Below are 25,833 nucleotides of genomic sequence, written 5' to 3'. Positions count from 1 at the left end.
AACTAAATAGGAAGATGTCAGAAGGGATTAGAATATGAAAGACATATATTAAAGGCATCATTTCTTTTTTTTTCTTTTTCATTTCATAAAAGCTTGAGTGAGAGCTGATTAAAAAAAGATGAGTTCACTTACTTGCAGAGGGCGTTTCGGCGTGGACGGGGGGCGTCGACGGGATGAAAGAGGGGAAGAAGAAGGACCGCAGCGATCGTTCGGTGAGGAGGGGCGAGCGCTGCGTGGGCAGGTTCTCACAGCTGCCCACGCTGCTGTGGATCTTAAGGTTCAAGGGCTTGGTCTTTTTCTTGGCTCTGAGGGACAAAACACAAGAATGGGAACATAAGCAACGTGGATTAATAAGACTAATAAGACTAATTAAAAAAGCTGTGTAGAAAACTCAAATGGATGCCAAGTCATAGCTGCACCAGAGTCCAGTCAGAGGACATAGAATAACGTGCATTTCAGCTGTTTCATATTCAGTAAGAGATATGACTGCTCTTAGGCGGTTTAGACTTCTGCATCAATTTGACACAGCATACGCAGACCCTAACGCCGTAGCAGCCTGACGCGCACCTCCCCAGAAATGTGACCTCAAGAACTGTGATTGGTCCGGTTAGCAGTAGCGTGTTTCAGCTTTAGCATTTCCGGCTGCTTCTCCATCTCTGCAATTTTCAAATCGATTGTTTCGGATCAATAAAGATGGAACACATGGAGGAAAGGTTAACTGAGGAGGTTCGGAGATACAAACATTTGCACGACTCGTCTTCGGTGAAACTTCGGCGAAAGTTTCAGTCGCCGTTGTCGAAAAGGAAGCAGGAAGTAGAAACAAAACTGAACCCGACTGGCAAGGAAGACACGGTCCTGACTAGCGTTTGGGTGGCGTTGTTACAGATCAAACCAGACTGACGAGCGCACAAGTATAAATAGCTCACGCAGGCGTAGGCTACGTACGTAGGTTACGGCATCTAGTCCTGCAGTACTCTAAAAGAGCCTTTAGACTTTTTGTCTCTTACAAAGTCCACTACTGCAAAAAAAGAAAGTGTTCTAGTGCCAGCATGCAATATATCCAAAGGCTGCAGTTGACTAAGAAAAACAACCACTTTACACCACCCCTTGCTGCCCTTCTCTGGCTACCTTTGAGTTTTAAAATCAATCTTATTGGTTGTTTTTAAAGCCTTGAATGGTCTGGCTCCTGCCCATATCTGCGATCTGCTAACTCCCTGATGAGTAATCTCTACCTGAGATCTTCTCACGAGGCTTTACTAAGTCTATGTCGACTTCCTGTCTGGAGATTTAAAGCACTTCCTTTGCGACATATCTGTAAATAAAGTTGTATTATTATTACTGTTTAATTCTATGAAATTCAGTCAGGTGGATAAGGCAAGTGACCAGAAAAAAAATAACCCAAAAGTACCAAAAGCACCGAACTTCACAGACTCATGATAAGCATTTAACAGCATCTATAATTTAAATCCCTACAACAACAAAAGCGTCCGCCTTGGCAGGACTCCAGCGCCCGTCAAACACCTCTGGTTAACCTGATCTCCGACAAACTACAAAGAACAGTCACTGCGCTGCAACAAGAAGAAGAAGAAGCTGGAGGTGTGACAGCACGCTAAGCCGCGGTAAGTGCGCCGTACGGACACAACATAATTATGGGATTAAGTGATCATGATACGGGGCGCGCGAGGCTTGGTGTCATGTTCAAAAGAGGATTATAAAGGTAGAAAGAAAGGAAAGCAGACAGGTTGCTGACAGGTTGAGAAAAGCACACAGGGCGGTGGGAGACGACTGACAGAAGGCTTTTACAACACAAAGGACTTGATTTATATCGTAATTATAATATAAGTTGTGAAGAGTAGATATTTTTGGGGAATTTAATAAAATGTGAAGAGCATTATTATGTCACAGTGAGGCTGAATGTTGTCCACTACAATGTTGTGTATAAGGCCTGGAAATGTGTTCCACCAGGTCACAGTGATCTTGACCTCTGACCTCCTAATTGTAAAAACAGCAGCAGCAAACATTTTTTGTTGATGCGTTGCTTTTTCATGGATTGCTGGTAATTCAGTGTTAGTTGTAACACATTACATGGAGTTTTAGCACTGATGCCTCACAGCAGGAAGGTTCTGGGTTCTAATCCATCGGCCGACTGGGTTCTTCCTGTATGGAGTTGACATGTTCTCCCTGTGTCTGGTTCTCTCTGGGTAGTCCAGCTTCCTCCCACCATCCAAAGACATGCTGGTTAGGTTCATATACACCGATCAAACATAACATTATGGCCACCTTCCTAATATTGTATAGATCTCCAAAACAGTTGTGCCTCATCAGAGAATGGACATGGGCCTTCTGAGGGTGTCCTGTGGTGTCTGGCTACAGAATGTTGTTAGTGGAGGGGCCTTTGAGGGGAGGGCCCTCTGTGGATCATCCCACAGATACTTGAGTTTGGGATCTAGTGAATTTGGAGGCCAGGTCAACACCTTGTGCTGTTCTTCATGTTTTTTTTTAGTTGTTCCTAAAGTGTTTTTGTGTGTGTGTCTGTGTCAGGCTGCATCCTGCTGGGGATGGCTGCTGCCATCAAGGAGTGTCATTGCTATGGGGTGGGGGTGCCTGGTCTGGTCTAGGTGGGTGCTACATGTCTAAGTAACATCCACACCAATGAATGCCAGGTCCAAAAGTTTCCCAGTAGAACACTGAATTGTCACAAGATGGTTGATGTTATTCACTTCTCCCGTCAGTGGTTTTAATGTTATGGCTGATCAGTGTATTCTTGCAGTTGGCTTCATATGAGCGTCATATGACTTAAACTTTCAAACCTACGTGTGGTAATGATGCATAATCAATGAATACGTGCAGAAATTGGATGCAAGATCCAGTCACGTTTTTCTCCAGCCAGGTTTCCACATGCTCATTACTTTTTTGGACACACTGTCCGTTTTGAAGGAATTTCAAATCGTGCATCCCGAGGACATGAAACCTGCTCAGCCATCTGAGGTTCAGATCGTGTCAGGAGTGATGGGATCAGGGCTTAATGAATTGGCTCCACGGACCGAGAGTGGGTGGCTCCACATAAACACCCAACAGCTGTCTGCGGTTACACTCCCGCTTTTCTGCAGAAGCTTGTAAATGACTTTAACAACGTGGTTTTGAATGAGTTACATTTTTTTTTTAGTTTTTGTCAAATCACAAGTCACCAATAATTTTCCATAATCACTGGCTTCTGTTTGTCAGCTTGCTTCCTTTCGAGAGACCTGTCATTTCAGAATTGATTTTCGTATAATTAAGCTTGTACTGCAAGTGTTCATTGTCAGCTTGTCATACAGTGCGTTCTAGATGGACTATTGTGTATTTCTGTTGCATATTATCACCTGTGAGTGAGTACACTGATCCTTTCACTGCCTATTCCAACTGTGTACTTATTTATTATTTTTTTTGCACTCAGAAGTAGAGGCTTTAGTGAATTATGCAGCTCTCTTGGGGATTTACTCGGGTTTTTTGTATCGCAGACATGGCTCACTTTAATGGATCGCAATGCATATATTTTAATAGGTGGGAGAGTGTGTACTTGTACTGCACCTGTTCCGGGAGGAGGTTAACTTCAGAGGATCAGACTTCATCCACATCCATCCATCATTCCTACATGATCCTAAATGCGCTGTGACTTTTTTTCATCGCTGCAGCCACGGATTACATGAGGTGACTTTGTGGGGATAATTGGCAATCAGAAGCATGTTGTCCTTCATTAGAAAAATAATCCACACGCTGTTAATTAGCCTCGAGAAACAAACTTTTCAGTCAGATAGACCTTATCGGCCATTAACTCCTTTCTTCGTCCTTTTAGTTTGGTCTACTTTCTTAAGTGGACCACGTATTTCACATATAACGAACATTTGGACGGTGGGAGGAGAACCCATGCAGACACAGGGAGAACATGCAAACTCCACACAGAAAGGACCCAGTCGGCCCATGGATTAGAACCCAGAACCTTCCTGCTGTGAGGCATCAGTGCTAACGACCACGCCCCTGTTCCTCCCCCATGCTGTACAAATTTACAATAATGCACTATTGTATTGTCGGTGCAGTCTTTGAATGTTTGGATAATATTCCTGGTGATTTTACAGCTTGTTACTCCACACGGTGAATAAATTGAGCCTTTGCTGCTGCAACAATCTAATTTCTTCACCTTTTCATCTCACATCCTATTATGTACTTCACTCGTGGCTCTAATAATGTTGCTTGAAATTAAGAAGCCTCTTCTCCTGCTTGTAAACAACCTCATGGGTAGATGGTACCGGCTCAGTCAAGCCAGATAACCCAAAGAGAGATAGACTAAAGATCCATTCAGACAGGTTTGTCCTGTCTAGAGGAAATTTGAATCGCCTCCAGAGTAACTAGGAACTTGCTGAACATGTTGGTCCTCAGTGGATTCAGATACTAAGCTAGATGTTCATGTACCACCCACTTAGACCACACCAGACCAGGCACCCCCACCCCATAGCAATGACACTCCTTGATGGCAGCAGCCATCCCCAGCAGGATGCAGCCTGACACAGACACACACACAAAAACACTTTAGGAACAACTAAAAAAAAAAAACATGAAGAACAGCACAAGGTGTTGACCTGGCCTCCAAATTCACTAGAACTGATCAAGTATACATGGGATGATCCACAGAGGACCCTCAACCAATACCATAGGACCCAAAGGCATCCCACTAACAACAAAGCCTTCTTCTTCTTTGTTTTCTTTTGGCAGCTTTGCGGAGGAAGGGGATGTTTTTATGCTTCAGAGACATGGTTCTGCTTTACGGCAGAGGTTACAACATAGAAGACTTGGCTGAAGCCTGATACCCATCCATTCATTTTAAAAACACCTGGGGGAAGTACAAACTCAGTTTCATGCCTGTGTATTCAGAAAAGAAGGAGAACTGAACTCAAAATCACTTTGTTTTTCATCACCATTCAGTTCTCCAGTGACCCTCCCTCCCCTCCTTGGAAGTGACCTTTGGCTTTGTCCTGCAGAAGATCCAAATCTATTACAGACCACATCCTGTAATTTCACAACGGCTAAATGTCAGCAGGAGTGACGTGTCAGTTTACCGAAGACCGGAGTGAATGTGTAATTGCTGCTGTATTGTTAATCTGGTTCCAAATTAGCTCCACTTGAACTTGCTTTTTTGATTAAGTAATTTACCTCAGGTGTGCTCGCGTAGAGAAACTCATGCGGAGGTACAGAAATCAACACGACGGATCACTACTGTCAACTCAGAAGTAGGCTGAAGTAGAATGACGTGGATGTGGCAACGTGCTCGATTGAGATTTCAAATTAGGCAACAACATCGGGTTCCTAGGTATCAACAGATGCTTTGGTGATGCACAGACGCACCGTGTAAGCAGGCGGGACGTTGAAGGTTGGGTCTGTAAAGAAGATCCAGATGAAGCTAGTGCATTTGATCAAACCAATGAAAAGACAAAGAAAATATTGTCTTGCGTCTTTAACTGACACAGGCCTGAGGGAGACAGGTGAGCAAAGTACTTTATCCCCGAAAATGCGACTTTTAAAAGTGATGAAAAAGGGAAGGCTTCGAGTTCTGGCTTATCATGCAAAGTAACAGCCATTAAGTGTTAAAATCCACAGGAGTTTGTCCTCCCGTGTCAGTCTCCTGCTCCCTACACTGACTCACGCAATTAGACCTGTACACCAGCCCGGCACTTCACTCCCATCTCCTGCAATAAGGAAGCAGCCTGCAGGTTATCACTTCGCCGTCATAGAGCTTTTGTCAGCTATTCCGATTAGCCCACTTTACGCAATTTGAATCTAAATTAAACCATTCATCTCCCTGCATGCGTGCCTTTATCCTCTCCCCGAATGATTTGTAGACGTGCGCTGAGGGAAAAGTGAAAATGAATGTGGAGGGAAGGGAGAGGATTCCCAATTTTGGTTTTGAAAACGGCTGTCAGTGGCGGCAAGGCGAGGAAGGGAGGAGGGAGATGGGAGGGTGGGAGTTGGGGAGGGGTGGGGGGGTGCGACTTTCAACTCCGCAGTTGTTAAAGCCGATATTCATGAGCCTTTTTCTACTCGGCGTATGAAAAGTTACAGAAGAGAGAAACTTGGAGAATACACGAAAGACAGAAGAAGAGGGAGGTGGGTGACTTGTCAAGTGTCAAGAGAAATCAGCGAAGGTGTGAATAGTTGAGTCGTCCTTTGATCCCGTCTAGAATTGCACATCACGACGCATCACTTACAGACAGAAATCACTGCGTGTTTGTGTCACATCTCAGGTCTTTTCTTCCCACTGGGTTCTCCGTACAGAGTAAACAGGAACTTTTCTCTTTCTTTTTTTTTTCCCAGTGTCATTGAGGCAATTCCTCATGACACATTGTAGTGATTAAATTACCCTGGGTCGTGTTTATTACCTTCTGATTTGTTGATTTCTCACTGAAACGCGTCCTTTTAGTCATATCCTCAGGGCTGGCCTAACGCGTTAATTGAGAGATCACGACGATGATTTACCTCGCTAATAATCTGTGAGGTGAGACGTGGACTTCGTCAGCTCATTAGAGGGGATGGAAAGAATCCTGCTCATTGTGGAAATCTTCGGGTCATGCCTTGACTTTTTTCTTGTTTTTTGCAAACACAAATCGTGGGTTCAGAGAATCATTTCCTGGATGGTTTACACTTTTTGAAAACACGAGCTCCGCACTTCACGACGTTCCGAAGCGGAGAAAAGAAAATGTGACATTCGTCCGCCCACTCCCTCCACGTCGCAGAGCCACTAATTGCGGTGACACCTTAAAGTGAAAAGTTCCATCTGATCAAGGACAGACTGAGAGCGAGAGAGACGCATTCCCCTTTAGATTCTTACTTTCAAAAACAAACAACAACAAAAAAAAAAGATTTAAAAACCTGATTTATCTCTTTAATCACTACATCATGTAATTTCCTCGCTAACTAGCTCGCTCGCTATCGAAGTGGCGCATCTCAACGACGCCGCCGCGATACCGCAATTCATCTGAGCTCCGTTTAATTAACACTTGTGTCCGTCCGAGTGAATTACTCGCGCGACTCCATCTGCATACCTCCGCTCTTCCACATCAGAAATATGCAGGCAGGAGAGCTCTGCCGAGACCCATATGGCGAGAGAAGCACCCTGTTGCTTTTTATGCAAATGGGAAAGCGGTGGAATAATATTTCTGGCAGCCGCTGCTCTTTGCCGCTTTAATAAAGTCGGTGGGAAAATGAAATAAAGGTGGCCAGAATAATGATTACAGCGGAGAATTACTGTGAGCCCTTTGAGCGGTTTCTTCCGAAGCAGGTTGTCTTGCTTTCAGAAGTCTGCAGCGTCAAGCCCGTGTTGAATAAAAGCTGGCAGTCTGGCAGGTGGGCTTTTTATGTTTCTTTCCCGAGGCGGTGCTCCAAAGCCAATGCCAAACTTAATCTAAAAGGAATTTGTTGGTGTTTTCCACAATAAGTGCAACTATCCATACATTTGTATCGGTTAATTGTAAAAAAGCAATGCCTTGATTTTAGTCCATATGCACGGATTATTCACATATTTGAATATATCAGCTCTTGGATAATGAGACAATCATGGTGATAATCAGTGCAGACCATGTTTTGCATTTCTGTGAGGGAAGGAGGAGGAGGAGGAGGAGGAGGAGGAGGCGGCAGTATGTATTGCTGTCTCCCACAGTTTATAATTTCATATCACCAGGAGCTCCCAAAGTGTAAGCTCTGGGAATGCAACAACACTCCTAAAAATAAGTCAGACGGGGCAAAAAACAAGCTGTCAGCCGATCAGACGGGTGGTAAATAATATCCGCAGGTTAGCCAAAACTGACGTGAAAAGGGGAAAACAAAGGTGACATTACTACCCAGACTCCTTCACTTAAAGCCATCACGGTTTAGAAACAACCGGTTCAAGTGCAGACCTCGCAATTTACGAAGTTATTTAAGGAAATGAGGGATGATTGTTACCGTCATTTCAAGGGTTACTACCTCACATTAATGTCTGAATACAGGTTTGGATGAAGCTGGTTAAACTCTGTCATACTGTACTATCCACAATTTTTTGATCAAAGCTGAAATAAAAAGGAAACTAGACTAGTTGGGTTTCTTGAAGAAGATCAGGCAGTGACACTGAACCCAGCTTATATGAACCCGCAAGTAGAAAGGCCGACAAAAGTCTGCCTGAGGAAGCTGGAGACCCTAACAGTGCTATCAATACGAGGCGCTGTTTTTCTCTCGCTTCCAGTGGCTGCTTGGTTGGATTCAGGCAACGGGATGATTTTGTTTGGTTGAGAAAAAGTTCAAATTCAAATTCATTCATAGAGCCTATCCCTGGACAGGTCTCCAGTCTATCACAGGGCTAACACAGAGAGACAGACAACCATTCACACTCACACCCACGGCCAGTTTAGAATTGGAATACAAATTACACAAAAGTTATATGAGTGAGTAAATGATCATATTTTATGCCAAAAATAAGGTCCAGGTTGTAAAAAACAGTAGTTGCCCTTTAATGTATGTTTCCCTTCCTACAATCAATAGCAGGAGCAAGACCTCAGGCCTGAATCCTTCAAAATAAAAGTTTGAATGATGGAGCCAATTTGCAACAGCCAAACCCGATACCTGGAGCCTGTCCCGGGTGTCACTGGGACGAGATGCACCATGGACAGGTCTCCAGTCTATCACAGGGCTAACACAGAGAGACACTCACACCTACGGGCAATTTAGAATCACCAATGAACCTAACCAGCATGTCTTTGGACGGTGGGAGGAAGCTGGAGTGGCTGGAGAGAACCCACGCAGACACAGGAAGAACATGCAAACTCCACACAGAAAGGAACCAGTCGGCCGATGGATTAGAACCCAGAACCTTCTTGCTGTGAGGCATCAGTGCTAAAACCCCAAGTAATGCGTCACAACTACTTTGAAAACAAATCAGATCTCAATGATGCCGCATCGTTTGATGGAAATGAAAATGATCAACCTACAGAGGCAGTGCTCCTTGCACAAAGGAGCAGACACCGGTCTTGCTAATGGGTTGAGGAACTTCTACGGTCCTGTAGTAACTACCTGTCACCTGGAATCTCCTCCATGTTCTTGAGACGGTGCTGGGAGATACAGCAAACTCTCTGGCAATGGCTCGTATTGATGTTGATGTGTCATCTTGGAGGAGTTGAACTACCTGTGCAACCTCTGCAAGGTCCAGATATCGCCTCATGACACTGACCCTAACCAAATGCAAAACTAGTGAAAAACAGTCCAAAAATATGAGGAAGTTGTCTCATTGTTGTCCCTCTAGTGCCCCTGTTGTTAACTTCATTAACACCAAAGCAGCTGAATCTGATTAACCACCCCCTCTGCTTCTTAACTGACAAGATCAATATCCCAGAAGTTTAACTTGATGACTTGATGGTACACTCTGATTAAAAAGTGTTCCTTTGCAGCCTCCGCAAATGTTGGACACTCTGACAGACACCGCCGTTCACATTCATTAATAAAAGAAAGGGTGTGCAGGCCCTCAGACTTTGCCCTGGTTCTCGTGTGATGTCTCACGATGACAACATCCGCCGCTCACCTGTTGAGATGGCTGAGCGATAACAACCAAGAAGTAAAAACCGAAGCGCTTTCCCCCCTTCCCTCCTCTTGTTATCCCTTTAACTGTCAGCATCACCTACTGGGATAGGGGTGGGTGTCAGTGCGCTGTCAGAGGCCAGGGGAGGCATGGCGCGCTCAGTGGGGATTTAAAAATCGGGCGCGTGCGGCGGTGATTGAAAAGCAAACACGAAGCCGAAGAGACGGCAAGACACCTAGGGCGGGAAAACGAGGTGGAGAAACAAGTGATTGAAAAAGAGAGAGAGAGCAAGCCTGTGTGAAGGGCAGAAAATGACAGGGAGAAAGAGGGGGGTGGGGAATGACCAGATGAGAGGCGAGACCAGTGGTTTGGGACCGGGGGGCGCTGGGGCAGCAGAGTGGCGAGCTGACAAGAAGGCGGACTGTGACATGCTGTCTTTTTTGGTAGCTTATCAGTAGCTGTGTGTTGGCTCGAGCTCACAGAGGACAGCCCATCTGGTTAAAATAGTTGTTGTCATGTGAAGACACCAGCGATGGTAATGATGTTGCAGTTTGTTTTTTCTTCTACAAGATTGTTATCTGTGGAACAACAGCTTGTTTGCTGTTTGCTTGTTTTCACTCTAGAAAGAAGAGAAGGCATCATTGGACATCTAGTGTTCTGACACTTGGTCGGAGAAAACAAGCAGTCTCACAATTTCACTTTTTGTACCAGTTGTAAAGCTCCCAATGCAAAACACTTCAGTATTAAATATAGATATACACCGATCAGCCATAACATTAAAACCACTGACAGGAGAAGTGAATAACATTGACCATCTTTGTGACAGTTCAGTGTTCTGCTGTGAAACTTTTGGACCTGGCATTCATTGGTGTGGATGTTACTCAGACATGTAGCGCACAAACAATCATTAAGCCTTGATCCAATCACTCCCGACACAATCTGAACCTCAGATGGCTGAGCAGGTTTCATGTCCTCGGGATGCACGATTTGAAATTCCTTCAAAACGACAGTACTTCCAAAAAAATAATGAGAATGTGAAAAACTGGCTGGAGAAAAACATGATTGGATCTTGCATTTCTGTACGTATTTGTTGATTATGCATCATTACAACAGGTAGGTTTGAAAGTTTAAGTCAGACGCTCATATGAAGTCAGCTGCAAGAATACAAAGATCAGCCACAACATTAAAACCACTGATGGGAGAAGTAAATAACCATCTTGTGACAATTCAGTGTTCTGCTGGGGAACTTTTGGACCTGGCATTCATTGGTGTGGATGTTACTTAGACATGTAGCACCCACCTAGACCAGACCAGGCACCCCCACCCCATAGCAATGACACTCCTTGATGGCAGCAGCCATCCCCAGCAGGATGCAGTCTGACACAGACACACACACAAAAACACTTTAGGAACAACTAAAAAAAAAAAAAAACATGAAGAACAGCACAAGGTGTTGACCTGGCCTCCAAATTCACTAGATCCCAAACCGATCAAGTATCTGTGGGATGATCTACAGAGGCCCCTTCCCCCCCAACAACAAAGTCTTCTTCTTCTTTGTTTTCTTTTGGGCAGCTTTGAAGAGGAAGAAGATGTTTTTATGCTACAGGGACATGGTTCTGGTTTGCAGCAGAGGCTCAGACTTGGCTGAAGCCTGATATCCTTTTCCGATCGGGACATCCCTGACTAAGATGGCGGACATGGTGAATATTATTCCTTCAGCATTGTCACTGTGAGCATTTTGGCTTAAAGTATAAACTCACATGCTTCACCCATTTTAACAATTAATGGATTCATTTTCATGTCTGAGAGCAGTACAGCGTTAAATCCATCTGGGTCAAAGTAAATACTCTGCAGACAGTCAGCATGAGTAAGAATGAGACACTAAGAAAGGAAACTCAGCCCTGCGTCTCTGCATTAATTAGTCAGCTACAAAATTAAACATAATGTGCAAGCTTCTAGCTAGAGGCAGCATTCCTTTGGTTTAACTTGAGCCCAGCACTTGACCCGTGACTGTTGTTGACGGGTATGCTAAAAGACCAAGAGTCTTGACCACTTGACTCGGGCGTCACACTGCCCAAAGAAAGCTGTCTGTCTTCATGCATGTCATCAGATTCCCTTCAGGTTGTTTTTTTTTTTTTTTTTTGCAGATCATCAGGTTTTCGAAAAATGTGATAAAAGATCCTCTCTCAGTGAAGAAGTTAAACAAGAGTATGGGATGTGAGTATGCGTAAGTAGTGTGGAGTTATCTCAGAAGCTGAGCCTAGGGGTTGCAGTAGTTGCAGTATTTGTTAAATAGAGTTATTAGGCTGTTAACTGCAATGCATTTGAAATGTCTGGGATATTTTCTGCAGGTTGTTCTCACTCTTCTGTGTAAAATACAGAGCTGACACATGACACATGCTTTATTTGAGAATCCAATGAATACATGCTCACTTCTCTCTGGATATATATATATATATGGACGTGTACTTTGCTCCAGATCATAGACCTCCAAGTACACAATGCCATTCTATCTAAATAACAACAGCAAAAATCCATTTGCGCATGCTGCAACAGCCGTTTAGCTCTTTGCAAGAGGTACAAAGCAGCACTATGGGGCATGCGTGATGAAACAAAGCCTTTGTAGAAAGTATAGGGTGAAGAGACCAGGCAGAGAGCCGTTGTCATGGAGACAAAGGACAGCATCGCCGCTTTTCCATCAGATACATTTATTTCACGTCACCTGTTTGAATTCATCCGAATCCACAGTGTGAGGACGCTCTTCATCTGAGACACGTCCGTTTTCAGCGTAAACTGAAGACACAACAGGAGCACTGAACTGAAGTTTCTTAAAATTCCTCAGTTATGCACCATTTCTGGGACGTGTGAGGAATGTCCGCCACCTGGAGATCATTTGTCGCTTCGGGAGACGTCCAGTGATTCCACAAAAGAGTCCGTCTCGAACCGCGTTGCGAGGCTAGAGACGACAAAGCGGTGATTAACGTCTCCCAGGATCGCCAATGTAAAATTCTTGGCATGTTTTCCACTAATGGCCTGGTGTCTTTTGTGCATCTAAATTCCCACTGAGTGTGCCTGACTTGCTTCTAAACAGTTAAATGAATAAAGAGCCATTAATCTCCGAGGCAGGTGTTCCTTTGTTACTGCAGGTACAAGACTTCCTCCAAAGGGAAGTACGGTTCAACGCTGCCGCTAGCAGAGTTGTATTATTATTAATTTTTGTGTTAATTACATTTCTGTTTGTCGGTCATTCTGCAGCTATAACAGCTTCCACTCTTCTTGAAAGTGCTTCTGTGGGAACTTGCGCCCCTTCATTCCGTCGTAGAGCGTTTACGAGGTCAGGCGCTGATGTTAGACGGGACATCTGCAGACCGGCTCGCAATCTCCGTTCCAGATCATCCCAAAGGTGCTCGAAGGGGTTGAGGTCAGGGGTCTGTGCAGGACAGCCGAACTCATCGAACCGTGTCTTTATAGTCCTTGCTTGGTGCACTGGGGCACGGTAACGTTGAGACAGAGAAGGCCCTTTCCACAAACTGTTGCCACAAAGATGTCTCGGTATGCTGAAACATTAAGACTGACCTTCGCTGGAGACAAAAGGCCCAAACAGCTGTGAAGATCCCCTCTGCTGATTCCCCTTTGTTTTTGATCATTTTAAACTATAAGCTACGAGAAGGACTGCATGGCAAATCTTAAGAAAGGACAATAAAGTCCTCTCAGTAATCTACCCTTTTAAATATTGAGGTTTTTACCGCGTTCCGTCCTCTTTCTGTCGCGTGCACGCCACCAGGCCTGCGTGTGTCGTGTATATTTTTCCCAGCGTCAAATTGAATCAGAATTTATTTTCTCGTTCCCCTCAAAATGAAACCATATCTCAAACCTTAAACTCTCTAATCCGAGCATTAAAGCAACAGCGCTGGATCCACGAGCAGCTCTCGGGCCCGCAGCTGCGCGGGTTAAGTGGTAGATTTGAAGCGCAGCCAGAGCAGTAAATGACAGCAAGTCTAAGGGGGTAAGGGACAATGTGGAACCTGGTGCAGATACTATCTGTCTCTACTTTAACATCAGAGTGGAACAGCGAGATGAAAGCCTCCACTCAATGGCTGGAATGATGAACGATGGTAATAAGTCCCTTTACGGTTGATGGGCAGTAAAACAGTCATACTCTACTATTCAATAAATCAGAGAGGCAGGCAGATGTCAGTTCAGCTTGTACTCGCTTTGCTTGATCTCCATCAGAGTGATGTTTGAAATCATTTCCACACTCCAAATAAAGTATTTCTTCCCATAAGACAGATTGAATCAAAACATTAATGATCGTGCCAGGAAGGATCACACAATTAAATCAAAAGCAAAACAAGATTTCCGCAAAATTAACTAAACGCCTTTAGGCGCATTGTAAATGCAATAAATCTTTTCTCTTGTACAACTTTGTCACAGACGTTTTTCTTTGTTGTTGTTTTTTTCCCCCCTCCATCTTCTTAAAAGAAAAGAACTACACAACTTTTAAGGACGGCTTCTAATCACCCACTCGAATCCCCGTTATCCGCCCCGACAAGCTCCCACTCCTTCACAAATCACCGCGGAGGAACCATCAGCTTAATAAATCCATTCTCCAGCAGCAACAGTGGCATTTGGGCTAACCTCCTCTCCTAAACACTCATATAAATTCATAATCATGACTCCAATTTCTGGGCCGCCAGGGGAGGCCGGGATGAGCGCTCATTACGGCCGATAGATGGGTGAACGCGCGGAAGGGTAGGGTGGCGGCGCCTGGGTGCTAACGGCCTGGTGTTGACATCCCCTCTCACCTGAATTATTATTAATGACAAAGGGGCCAAAGCCCTGATTAACATGGATGAGCTTTTGTCCACAGAGAAAAGCTTCCTACACCTATTTTCACACACACACATACATTATTTCACTCCTCGGACATACATGGCTTTCATGTAGTACACTTAATCCAATGCAGCAGAACATGTGGGACCAATAAGCCTCTGGGGTCAGAGGTCGCCGGCTAATGCGGCGATGTGTGTGTTCAAGTCGAAGAAATGCAATAAACATGTCCTACAAATCGGTCCATAAACTAAAACTCAGTAATAAGAACCACAGTCATGAAAGTTCTGCATTAAGTGTGAGATATTTTACTTTTTCTAACCACTGGAGGAACTTTTGTCCTACTGCTGTAGGTGTTTTCTGGTGCTTTATTTGAACAACTAAATCCGTAATTTCACCATACCCACAGCCAACACTTGGCTCCGTCAGGTGTCTAATCCCATATTGGACAGCTCAGGCATAGTTCCAGCCAACTGCGTAATCCTCGTATCAAATCAGTGCACAAGGTGTCGTAAACTACAGGTAACCATAGAAACGGCACTTCTGCTTCAGTCCACGTTGCCAGATTGGGCAGGTTCCAGACCTCCGGACCGTCACGGCGCGTCTCAGCCTCGTTCAGCAGCTCTGAGGCTGCACCAATTGACGAAGAAACACTTGACCGATCACGGCTCAGCGGGCGAGGATTACAGATGGAAAAAGTCGGCTACGAAGCACGCCACCTAGCTAGATTCATAAAAATCAAAAAACTGATGTCACCGAGCCTGGTTGAGATGCATGCAGCCAAATATGTTTGTGTAAGCCGACTTGGGGGAATGAACTGTGCGATTATTTTGCATAATGACACTATAAAATACAGTTCATTAGGGTGTGTGTGTGTGTGTGCAAGGGGTTGCACAAATTCAGATTTTCAACTGTTATGTGATGAAAGGTCTCTGATGACGTCACCAATAAAAACACAATAGAAAGTAATAAAATCTACTGTATATTCTTGACCTGAATACATATGCTGAGAACAGACAGCTCATGTGCTACAAACTGTGAGCTGCAGATATGTATAGCCTGTATAAAAACAGGCAGCACCTCAGCACCATCAGTAGCATTAAATAATACAGTGTGTTATTAGATGGGATAGTGCAGCAGGTATTTCTCTGCAGCTAAAGGTCTAATAACTTTATCAAATAGTTGATGTTCAGCCTCCTTCTCTCTGTTACCACAGGATGTTTGGTGAAGTTGTTAACTGACTGCTGTCTAGAGGATTTGGATCGTTCCTCTGCTAGCATTAGCGTTAGCCTTTTCAGATGCATTGCAGTTTGTTGTATTTCAGGACTGACGTGTCACAGTAGTATGGGCTTCATCTTTAGTGAAGTATTTCTACACACTTGATGAACCGCTGCTAGTTTGCTGCAACGACCCACTGGACTCCTCACCTGTCTTCTAGGAGGCGTCCATATTGTTGACTAGTCGACATGGTGCTTAAAGCGTGAAGTCGACGAACTGACTAATCCACTGGTCTGATTTGTGGCAGCTCCAACTCACAACCAACGTCTGCGTAACCCGGCGGAACAGGGCTGTTTCAGTGCAAAGTAACAAAGGAATAAGGCAGAGGTGATCACACTGTGTTGGTTCCACAGTGCATCACACCATCCAAACTTCAAAATCAGTATTAAACCCCAGAATATATTCCGACCCCGAGCAGAGGTTTACCCATTTGTTAACATTTGGATAACAGCGTGTAGCACTTCATAGCTGATGTTCATCACAGTTTCCTTGGCACCACAGAGAAAGCTAAATCCAGCGATAAATGTCTTTTCTGACTGAACTGGTAGATGTTACGGATGACTCTAAAATAACACGCTGACGGCTTTTCAAAAGAGGCGCATAATGAGAGGGCTGAACGCGGGAAGAAAAGGAAAAGAGAGAGTAAAAAGGGGGAAAGGGAAAAGGGGGAGAGAAAATATATGATGTGTACACCAGCTCAGTGAAAGCAAACAGCTAAATTAGTCATGGAAGGGATGCAAATTTGCTTCCCCTGAGTGTTGCATGGTAGAATTACCCTGAGAGAAGCAGAGGGTGAATCATGCCAACCCCCGGCACCATGAGATTTATTAGCAAACATCAAATTCAATAAGAAAGTGCTTAACATTCAAAAAGCTCTGAAAGTCTCATAAGGTGGCATTAACTATATGATATTGCCAGTTCTACTTGCAGGAGAAGGGGGGGGGGGGGGGGGGGGGGACAAGACAAGAGACAGTGGAAAAACAAACCCACCCACTTTCCAGAACGATCTTGGTGTGACGTGCCAAGTGGACTGTGACAGACTGAAAACTCACTTGGCCTTTTCCACGCACGCATGTTACTACTCATTAACATAGACAACGAGGTTCATTAATTGACACTCCAGCCTAGAGAGCCTCTCCGCTTTGAAAAGGGCACGGAGAGAGGGAGCGAGAGGGGGAGAGAGAAAAAGAGAGAGAGAGGCCGAAAAATAAAGACGGGTGAGAGGAGAGAGATGGGCTGCAACATAAGCAAAATGAAATTGCTGTTGCTCTCCTACCTACACAGAAATTAAAGTTTAAGTGGAGCTGGGTATCCGGGCGCTCTTGTGTTTTGCTCGGTAAAAACTGTGGACGCTCTGAACAGCTATCGTAGGTCTGAGAGAGATATTTCCCCCCCCGTGCTCTTTGTCGTTGTGAGATATAATCGGTTTGTGGTGACGGTTTCCAGAGAAGAAACACGGAACACTATAAAAATCATAAAAACAAGAATCCTTTCAGAGACTTGTCTTGTACACTGGATGAAATAAACATGGGAAGTGATTCTTTCCAACACGGAAGAATAGGCTATATATGAGAAGCCAGAGGCAAATTTATTCAGTATAAAATAATTCATAGATATTATTTTACCCCGTCAAGACTCAACAGAATGAGATTTATCCATGCATTATGCTCTAAGATACTTCCTTTGTGGGAAAATGTTATAGATAGCACGGACAAGTGGTTGAATTGTAAACTCCTTGGAGAGAGAACCACGGTACCCTACTTAATTACTAAAATCTACATTTAGGATATTTAAAACCAGCCTGGGCGGCACAGTGGTGTTGAGTTTGCATGTTCTCTCTGTGTCTGCGTGGGTTCTCTCCAGGTACTCCAGCTTCCTCCCACCGTCCAAAGACATGCTGGTCAGGTTCATTGGTGATTCTAAATTGGCCGTAGGTGTGAGTGTCTCTCTGTGTTAGCCCTGTGATAGACTGGAGACCTGTCCAGGGTGCATCTCGTCCCAGTGACACCTGGGATAGGCTCCAGGTAGCGGGTTTGGCTGTTGCAAATTGGCTCCATCATTCAAACTTTTATTTTGAAGGATTCAGGCCTGAGGTCTTGCTCCTGCTATGGATTGTAGGAATGGAAACATACATTAAAGGGGAACTACTGTCTTTTTATAACCTGGACCCAATTTCTGGCAGAACATGCGATCGTTTACTCACCCATATAACTTTTGTGTAAATTGCATTCCTTCGGGAAATAATTAGATCAGCGTATATCCATATAGTGTGAGTGACTGGGGCACCGAGACGCAGCCTCTTAATAACGTATTATCTGCCGCGAAACTTGTTCATTTCACCAATATTTTGTTATCGTACGCTAGTGCTATTCCCCATTGAGTTCGGAGTTACCGGTTACCATCATTCAGGGTCTGTAGATTGACCTACGGACCCTGGATGATATCATCTGACTTGGATGATGTCGTCTCTGAGCGCCACCCGCACCCGCAATGGTCGACTTGTTTACATGTAATTTGCTACAGCTAGTTTTTTTACAACATGGCTGAATATTTTTCCAATTCTGAGGTTGTGGACAAACCATAGCAGTAGAAAATTACAAAATATTGGTGAAATTAACGAGTTTCGCGGGCAGATAATGCGTTATTTAGAGGCTGCTTTTCGGTGCCCCAGTCACTCCCACTACATGGATATACGCTGATCTAAAAAGTTATATGGGTGAGTAAACGATCGTATTTTATGCCAGAAATAAGGTCCAGGTTGTAAAAAACAGTTGCTCCCCTTTAAGCAGCCCTTTAGTAAAGGCTAAATTGTTTTATACATACTTATGAAAGTCAAATATGACTAATATCTCAAAATCTTTTCAGGTATTTCAGGTATGTTGTGCTAATGCAAACGGGAATGAATGACAGTTCCTGCCTTAGTTCCTCTTTTCAGCTCCCATTGTTTCCTTCTGCGTGCCACATTTATCAGATATTAAATTTTAACAGTGCTTTAATCATTACATCATTATCGATCATTACGGCATTCAGCTGGATTACTTTAGAGGTCTGCGGATGGAGAATCGGTTTCTATCAGTGCAACATTGACAGCCGGATAATCCTCGAAATAGACATTAAAGACTGATTAGCAAATCTCTTGAGTGTGTCAAAAAAGGGCACAGTAGGTTTGATTGATTTTTGTTCCTGCGTCTGTGTGTGTGTGTGTATGTGTGTGTGTGGCGCTGTGTTTGCAGGTGCTCAGTGGGGTGGATAAAAATTAATTGAAAGGAGAAACTGGTTCTCGCGTTTCAAAGTCAAATTACTAGATGAAGGAGGGAAGGATGGAGTCATTAAGAAATCCTCTCCTTACTGACAAGATGTTAAATAGTTTAACAGGGAAATGTAATTGTCTGCCTCTGCCTGTCTAGGAAATATGAACAAAAAGAATAAAAAGAAGCTTTAACAGCTGGTGAGCCGCACTGTGTGTGACGTAAAACTGAGTTTATGCTCGACATGATCCATCATGTCAGGTGAGTTTGATGACTTTTCACAGTAAAACAGTTCCAGCAGACGCAACTGTCAGTTTGATCGGTCGCGGTTTTGTTTTTTTTTTAAGAAAGAGGCATGGAAAAGCTTTGCCATTTGTTAATTCCAGTGAGAAACATTAAAATACAATAAGACACCGATCAACACCGACAACAGAGTGAGGCCGCTGGGTCGTACCGCGCCATGAGCAACGTCAGTGATGACGTTCGAAATCTGGCTGGGTCAGGAAGTGGTTAGAGTTTAGGCGCAATTTACGAACACATATACATCGATCAGCTATGACATTATGACCACCTTCCTAATATCTCTCCCTTGTGGTGACTCATCAGAGAATGGACATGGGCCTTCTGAGGGTGTCCTGTGGTGTCTGGCAACAGAATGTTGTTGTTGGGGGAGCTCTGTGGATCATCCCACAGATACTTGATCAGTTTGGGATCTAGTGAATTTGGAGGCCAGGTCAACACCTTGTGCTGTTCTTCATGGTTTTTTTTGAGTTGTTATTAAACTATCCTGCTGGGGATGGCTGTGGGGGTGGGGGTGCCTGGTCTGGTCTAGGTGGGTGGTGAACCATTTGGCTGGAAGGCTCCAGGGCTTCATCCAAGAAGCTTCATCTTACCATGAACCAGCACCAGTCCTGCTTTTATTAACCCCCGTCTTGTGACAATGGTTTAACCCATGAGTTTTAAACTCATGTAATTACACAGCAGTGCTACTTAAACCTCTCTGTGGCAAATCTCTTCTTGGAAAAATGGTTGCCAAGTAAAGATGCTCCAACTGTGAAATTCTGGGCTGATAGCCAACAGCGATGTTTGTTTTACTTTTTATTAATCCGGATATCATCTTCAGCCCCGTATCATTCTACTGCATCTTTGAGGGACAGTCAGACGAGTCTTCTACTACTACTACTACAATATATTGATGCAGCAGCCCAAAGGGTTGTTCCTGCTTTGCTGGAAGACACCTTAAAATGGGCTGACAGGCGGTTACCAATCAACTGGTGGCAATGTTAAGCTTGGCTTTAGCCTGGAAGCCAGTCCCAACTTCATACACCCACAAAATTTTGTGGGAAGAAAGTTGTTCTGGTGTCTCTCCGTTGGGAACCGATTATTCCCCAGCAAAGGTCTGCTAGGCCAATCAAAAAGTATGGGTGGGGCTTTATACCATGCAACTGAAATTATTTACAGTTGAAAGGTGAAACATGCCCCATGATGACATGATGATGACATCTTACTGTGTTTGAGTTACTTGCTATGGCTGCAATGTAATGGAATGGAATGATAAAGATAAAGACACTGAAATGTTCAAATTTAAACCAACAAATATCATGAGGCTTTTGCAAAACCTGAGATATATTGTATATCACCCACTGGCGTCTGTGAATGCCATGGTAATTGCTGACAGGCTGGAAGCAGTCATGCTGTTTGTCACTGACCTCCAGGATTAATTTCTGAGCTGAAGGCAAGGACAGAACCTCCAGGGCTAAAAAATAAAATAAAAAATGAAGCTGACAAACTGCAGTTCCTCGATTGGCCACTTGAGGCTCCGGACGTGAAACCCCATTGACCTCAGTGTTAAAAAGTCCAACTTTACAGCAGAAATAAACATGTTTACAACCTGGTCCAAATAAATTATTGGTGAATGTCGTGGTATTTGCTGGCAGACTGGAAGCAGTCAACAAATTGTAGTGTTGTTGGCGATGCACGGCCAATAAATCGGTGTACTCCCATTGCCAAGATGTACAGTATCTGTTTGAAGTGCATTTGACAGCTTATGATTTCTCTTTTTAGCATGGAGACTTTTCTTTATTCTCTAATTTGATTGGGTTGTTTGGTTTCAAAGTAATCTCTGATGCACTCTAGGCCACGTCGGTGCTACAGCGCATCTTATTTAATCATTTCTGTTCTATAACAGTTGTGTTAGTGCCCATTAACTCCACCGCTCACGTAACAAAACTTCACTGCTGTTTATAATGATTGACACAATAACTGAAAAGGTTATAAAGTTCTGTTTTGTTCTTTGCTTCTTTCATTATGGGAACATCTCGCCAGCAAATGCCAACATTTCTTTCTTGTTTCCTAATAGTTAAAAGACCACATTTTAGACTTAACCGCAGAAGAACCTGAGGAGTATTTGCTGACTGAGGCTGCTGCCTCCATGACGAAGGTACATAATAGACTAAAATTAAACACAATGGAAAAGCATAGCAGTATTTAAAAGGGGACGCTAAATCATCACAGTCAGCTCTATAATAATCTGACATGCACTGTTACCCATAAAGTTGGAATAATTTTGTTTTCAAGACACAATCTTTTTATTCCTAGTTATACACATCCGTTACATGTTTGTAAGAGATTGATCAATAAAGTTTTGAGATATACACTTTATCTATCAAGAATAAATCGCAGTGTCACAATCATTTCATGAAAAGAGGTAAAAAACTGTTTTATTCCAACTTCATGTGCAACAGTTTATCAGATGCCAGTGTCGGCCTTAACAAACAAAAAGGATGTGAGGCTTCTTTAACGGCCTTGAGGGTAGAAGTAAGGAGTTACTTGCAAATGATTTCACATGCTACTAATTGGCAAGATTATGCCACTTGTTAAAGACATGCCGGGAGATCTATTTTTACATTACATCTATCAAACAGAGCCAAAGTCATTACCATAGGAACAAGAAGAATCTGCTCAGTATTCAAAGATTTACTGAAACCGTAGATGTACTTTCACCCTATGAATCTGAACGTACTGTAGGAGTGAAACAAGTACTCATATCCTCACTTTACACAAAACAACTATTAGGCCAAAAAGTACAAATAATTTATGTTTTGCCAAATGTATTCATACTATATCATAAGTAGACCAAGATCTAAATGATTATGTACATTATGCATAATAAACATATAATGGTTCCCATTAATGAAGGATATTTAAGTTGTAGGTTCAGGTATATGGTGAAATAATTAACCATATGATATTTAAATTACTCTTATTTACAAAAAAAATAGTTGAATGAACTGAAAAATAACACGTTGCACATGTTTTTGCACTTTGAATAAGCTTTGGGTGAAACGTATTAATTTTATTTAGAGTTATAATGTTTTTGCTCTCTAGTTTGTCAAGTTTTATATCTGCTTCAGTAATAACTACTTCCATATATGCATTTTTTCGCTTACTTACAAACAAAACGAATGAAATGACACACATGCCGTTTGTCACTGACTTACAGGATGCAATTCATTTCTGAGCTGACACCAAGGAGAAAACCTCCAGGTTTAAAAAAACGAAGCCGACAAACTGCAGTTCCTCGATTGGTCACTTGAGGCTGGCTCCGAACATGAGTCAATCCCCACTGACCTCCGTGTTAAAATATCCAACTTTACTGCAGAAATAAACATTTTTACAACTTGGTCCAAATAAAGTATTGGTCTCTAGGGCTATTTTCCTGTATTCTTGAAAACTGTAGTGAACTGCACTTGCATAAATTGTACCAAGGCTTAAAGTTATGCATAAAGCTTGTTACATACGCCGCAAGAAGTGAGAAATTTGTTCTCGCTCCTTGGGCTGCGAGAACAAGAAAAAAGTTCGTTCTGGCCAGGTAATTCATATTTCACGAGAAACTCAAGTGCCAAACTCCGGGGAAGTCCTCATAGGGCCTTCCCATAAATTATTATTTTCGGATGTTGGCCAGTCATTTTGACCGTCGGCTCATGCCGTTTGTTCAGTTATTGTGCACCCACGCACAATATGATTTACAGTCACACTGCGAATAATAGCATCTGGGAGCTCACCTAGTGGCAGCTAGCATTTACGCTTTTCCGTATTAACCACGGCCACTTTCACCGCCCACCAATTTCTGACCAATCACAGAAAAGTCCTCCGCCGCCACCACGCCAGAAAAAAAAGTTCAGATATGTCGAGAACAAGCTGCAAGAACAAACTTCTCGCTTCATGCGAAGTGTGTAACAGCCTTAACTGAGGGCGTGGCTACTTGGACAGGTAGATGCCCTCACAAGCTGCGACCTGTCTGCCTTGGCGTCACCTGCCCACCTTTGAACTAGCCAGGAATTAGGCGGAGTCAGGTACTGCCAAAGAGGCCGGCAATGAATGAATGAATGCTATGGATGACCATGACTATGGAGCACTGAGGGTTTGCCTGTCTTTATATATATATATACAGCTAGTGTGTGACACACCTAATACAATAGAAGGGAAAATAACTTAAGTGCTCAGTTACTTTCCCAACTGAGCACTGCCAAAAATTATCCTGCTTCTCAAGTTGAAAATGGCTAAAAGTGAAGACAAGTTGAGCATCTAGAGAGAAAAACATACCCAAATATCTTTATCAGGAGACAGAGGAACAAATCAGCTCTAAAACACAACTGAATATATTTGGACCGGCACTTGACAGGTGGTGAGAAAGGAGACTCCAATTTCCCCACACAGGTGAAAGTTTGCCTCCCCGATGCATAACGACTCGCAAAATTGGCAGCTGTTCCATCTCAGGGTGAGACTTTCTTGGATTCGTAGATAATACTGAACACATCAGTAAGGAGGCAATTTGCTCATTATTTCTATGGAGGGATAGAAACCATCCAGTGGTTCACTGCGAGCTGAAAGGAAAACACATTATCACACAGACAAACACATTAAACCATGAAGCTATAAAGCAGAAGATGAGCGACAAAGCGGGCGGGCCGCCATATTTGCTGAATTTTGCGATCGAAAAAGGCAACCGGAAACAATTTTCAGACCATAATTGCAAAAACACCAGTATCCGAGACCCGTCTTTTGCCGCGGAAGATGAAAAATACTTAAACAGAGGCTCTTGTGCGTTAGAAAGCCATTAAGATGCTCTGAAAGCCAAGTTGCAATCCAACCAACACTCCAAAGTGATTTTAATTAGCGTATAAGCCCAAAAACAGGAATATTAAACATATTTAAAAATCCAATATCAGTTTAATCAGAATCCAATTTCCATACTTTCATATATGCATGTAGAATATGTGAAATATAAATTAAGCCACGTTCCATCTCTTTTTTTTATCTCCTCTTTTATCGTTATCTCCAAGTTAGTGGCTATACTTGAATGTTTCCAAAGTAAAAGGATGGCAAAGGGCAATTTTAACATTTTCACAATATGAACCGTGACTCATCCAGTGACGAAACCAAACTTACGTTCTCTTTCAGCAACGTATACCAGGGAGTTCTGCACATTCAGCGACACCTGCTGTATTATGCAGCGATAATGAGACATTAGGCCATATCTCATTAAGATAAAAGGGAGAAAAATGTCTCTTGGGGTTAGAGGGTAATCCTTACTTATTGTGTCCTGGCCACACTGCCGGGCAATTAAGCACATGCAAATGAGGACCTAAGGAGCACTGTGAGCTTATTAAAAATCCAAAGTTTAGCCATATAGGTATTATGGAAGGAACATCTCCATTAAGCAGCCATTTAATTAAAAAAAAAAAAAAAACGGTATATTTTGAATTATTCCTCAGAAAGTTTTTTAACTTATAGGGTCATTTAAAGTAGATGTCGTAACCTACGTATGTAGCCTACGCCGTTGCAAACCATTTATACTTGTGCGCCCGTCAGTCTGTTTATCCTTGTTTACTTTACCATTACTTCCTGCTTCATTTTCACCAATAGCGACTGAAACTTTCGCCAGAATTCGTACAAATCGTCGTACAAATATTTAGTTAAATGAGAATTACCGTTTTTTTTTTTTTACAACCTGGACCTTTCAGGCATAAAATACAATCGTTTGCTCACCCATATAACTTTGGTGTCATTTGGAGTCGTTTGGACGATATTTAGCTCCAGCGGAGCGCCGCGTATATCCATATAGTGGGAGTGACTGGGGCACCGAAACGCAGCCTCTAAATAACGCATTATCTGCCACGAAACTTGTTCATTTCACCAATATTTTGGTATGATACGCTAGTGCTATTCCCCGTTGAGTCAGGAGTTACCTGTTATCTATTCACGGACGTGCAGCGGTTTGTTGTTATTTGGCTAGCTGTTGGTCAGAGGTTAGTAGGTCAATCTACTGACCCAGGATGATGATAACAGGTAACTCCGGACTCAACAGGGAACAGCACTAGTGTATCATAACAAAATATTGGTGAAATGAGCAAGTTTCGTGGCAGATAATGCGTTATTTAGAGGCTGCGTTTCGGTGCCCCAGTCACTTCCACTATATGGATATACGCGGATCTAAATATCGCCCGAACGACTCCAGATAACACCAAAGTTATGTGGGTGGATGGTAAACGATCGTATTTTATGCCAGAAATAAGGTCCAGGTTGTAAAAAAACTGTAGTTCCCCTTTAACCTTTCCTCCATGTGTTCCATCTTTATTGATCCAAAACAATCTATTCAAAAATTGCGGAGATGGAGAAGCAGCTGGAAATACTAAAGTGGAAACACGCTACTACCAAGCGGACCAATATCAGCTCTTGCAGCCTACGTAAGTACATTTCTGGGAAGGTGCACATCAGGCAATGGGTCTGCGTATGGTCCGAGGCGACACCATAGCAATGGCATCAACATGCAGCTGAAGTATAAATCATGCATTAGCCATTAGGAGGGAAAACCAGACAAGAAATCTTGGTGCAGAATAT

The 25,833-nt window shown here is 43.2% G+C and overlaps 1 protein-coding gene across 1 annotated transcript in view; it reads right to left on the bottom strand.

Moving 5' to 3' along the window:
* ksr2 (kinase suppressor of ras 2) overlaps positions 1-25,833 on the bottom strand; it is a gene marked incomplete at both ends in the record, with an annotated part of 106,430 nt that overhangs the window by 50,214 nt on the left and 30,383 nt on the right. Inside the window, one exon of the mRNA XM_084550715.1 lies at positions 133-305. Coding sequence (XP_084406841.1) covers positions 133-305 — 173 coding nt within the window. The remainder of the gene's footprint in view (positions 1-132; positions 306-25,833) is intronic.

This window comes from Chelon labrosus (assembly GCF_963514085.1).
Source record: "Chelon labrosus genome assembly, chromosome: 9".
In the NCBI taxonomy this organism is placed as follows: Eukaryota; Metazoa; Chordata; class Actinopteri; order Mugiliformes; family Mugilidae; genus Chelon; species Chelon labrosus.
Note: the sequence above shows the minus strand (reverse complement) of the source record. Positions and strands in the feature narration are given on the sequence as shown.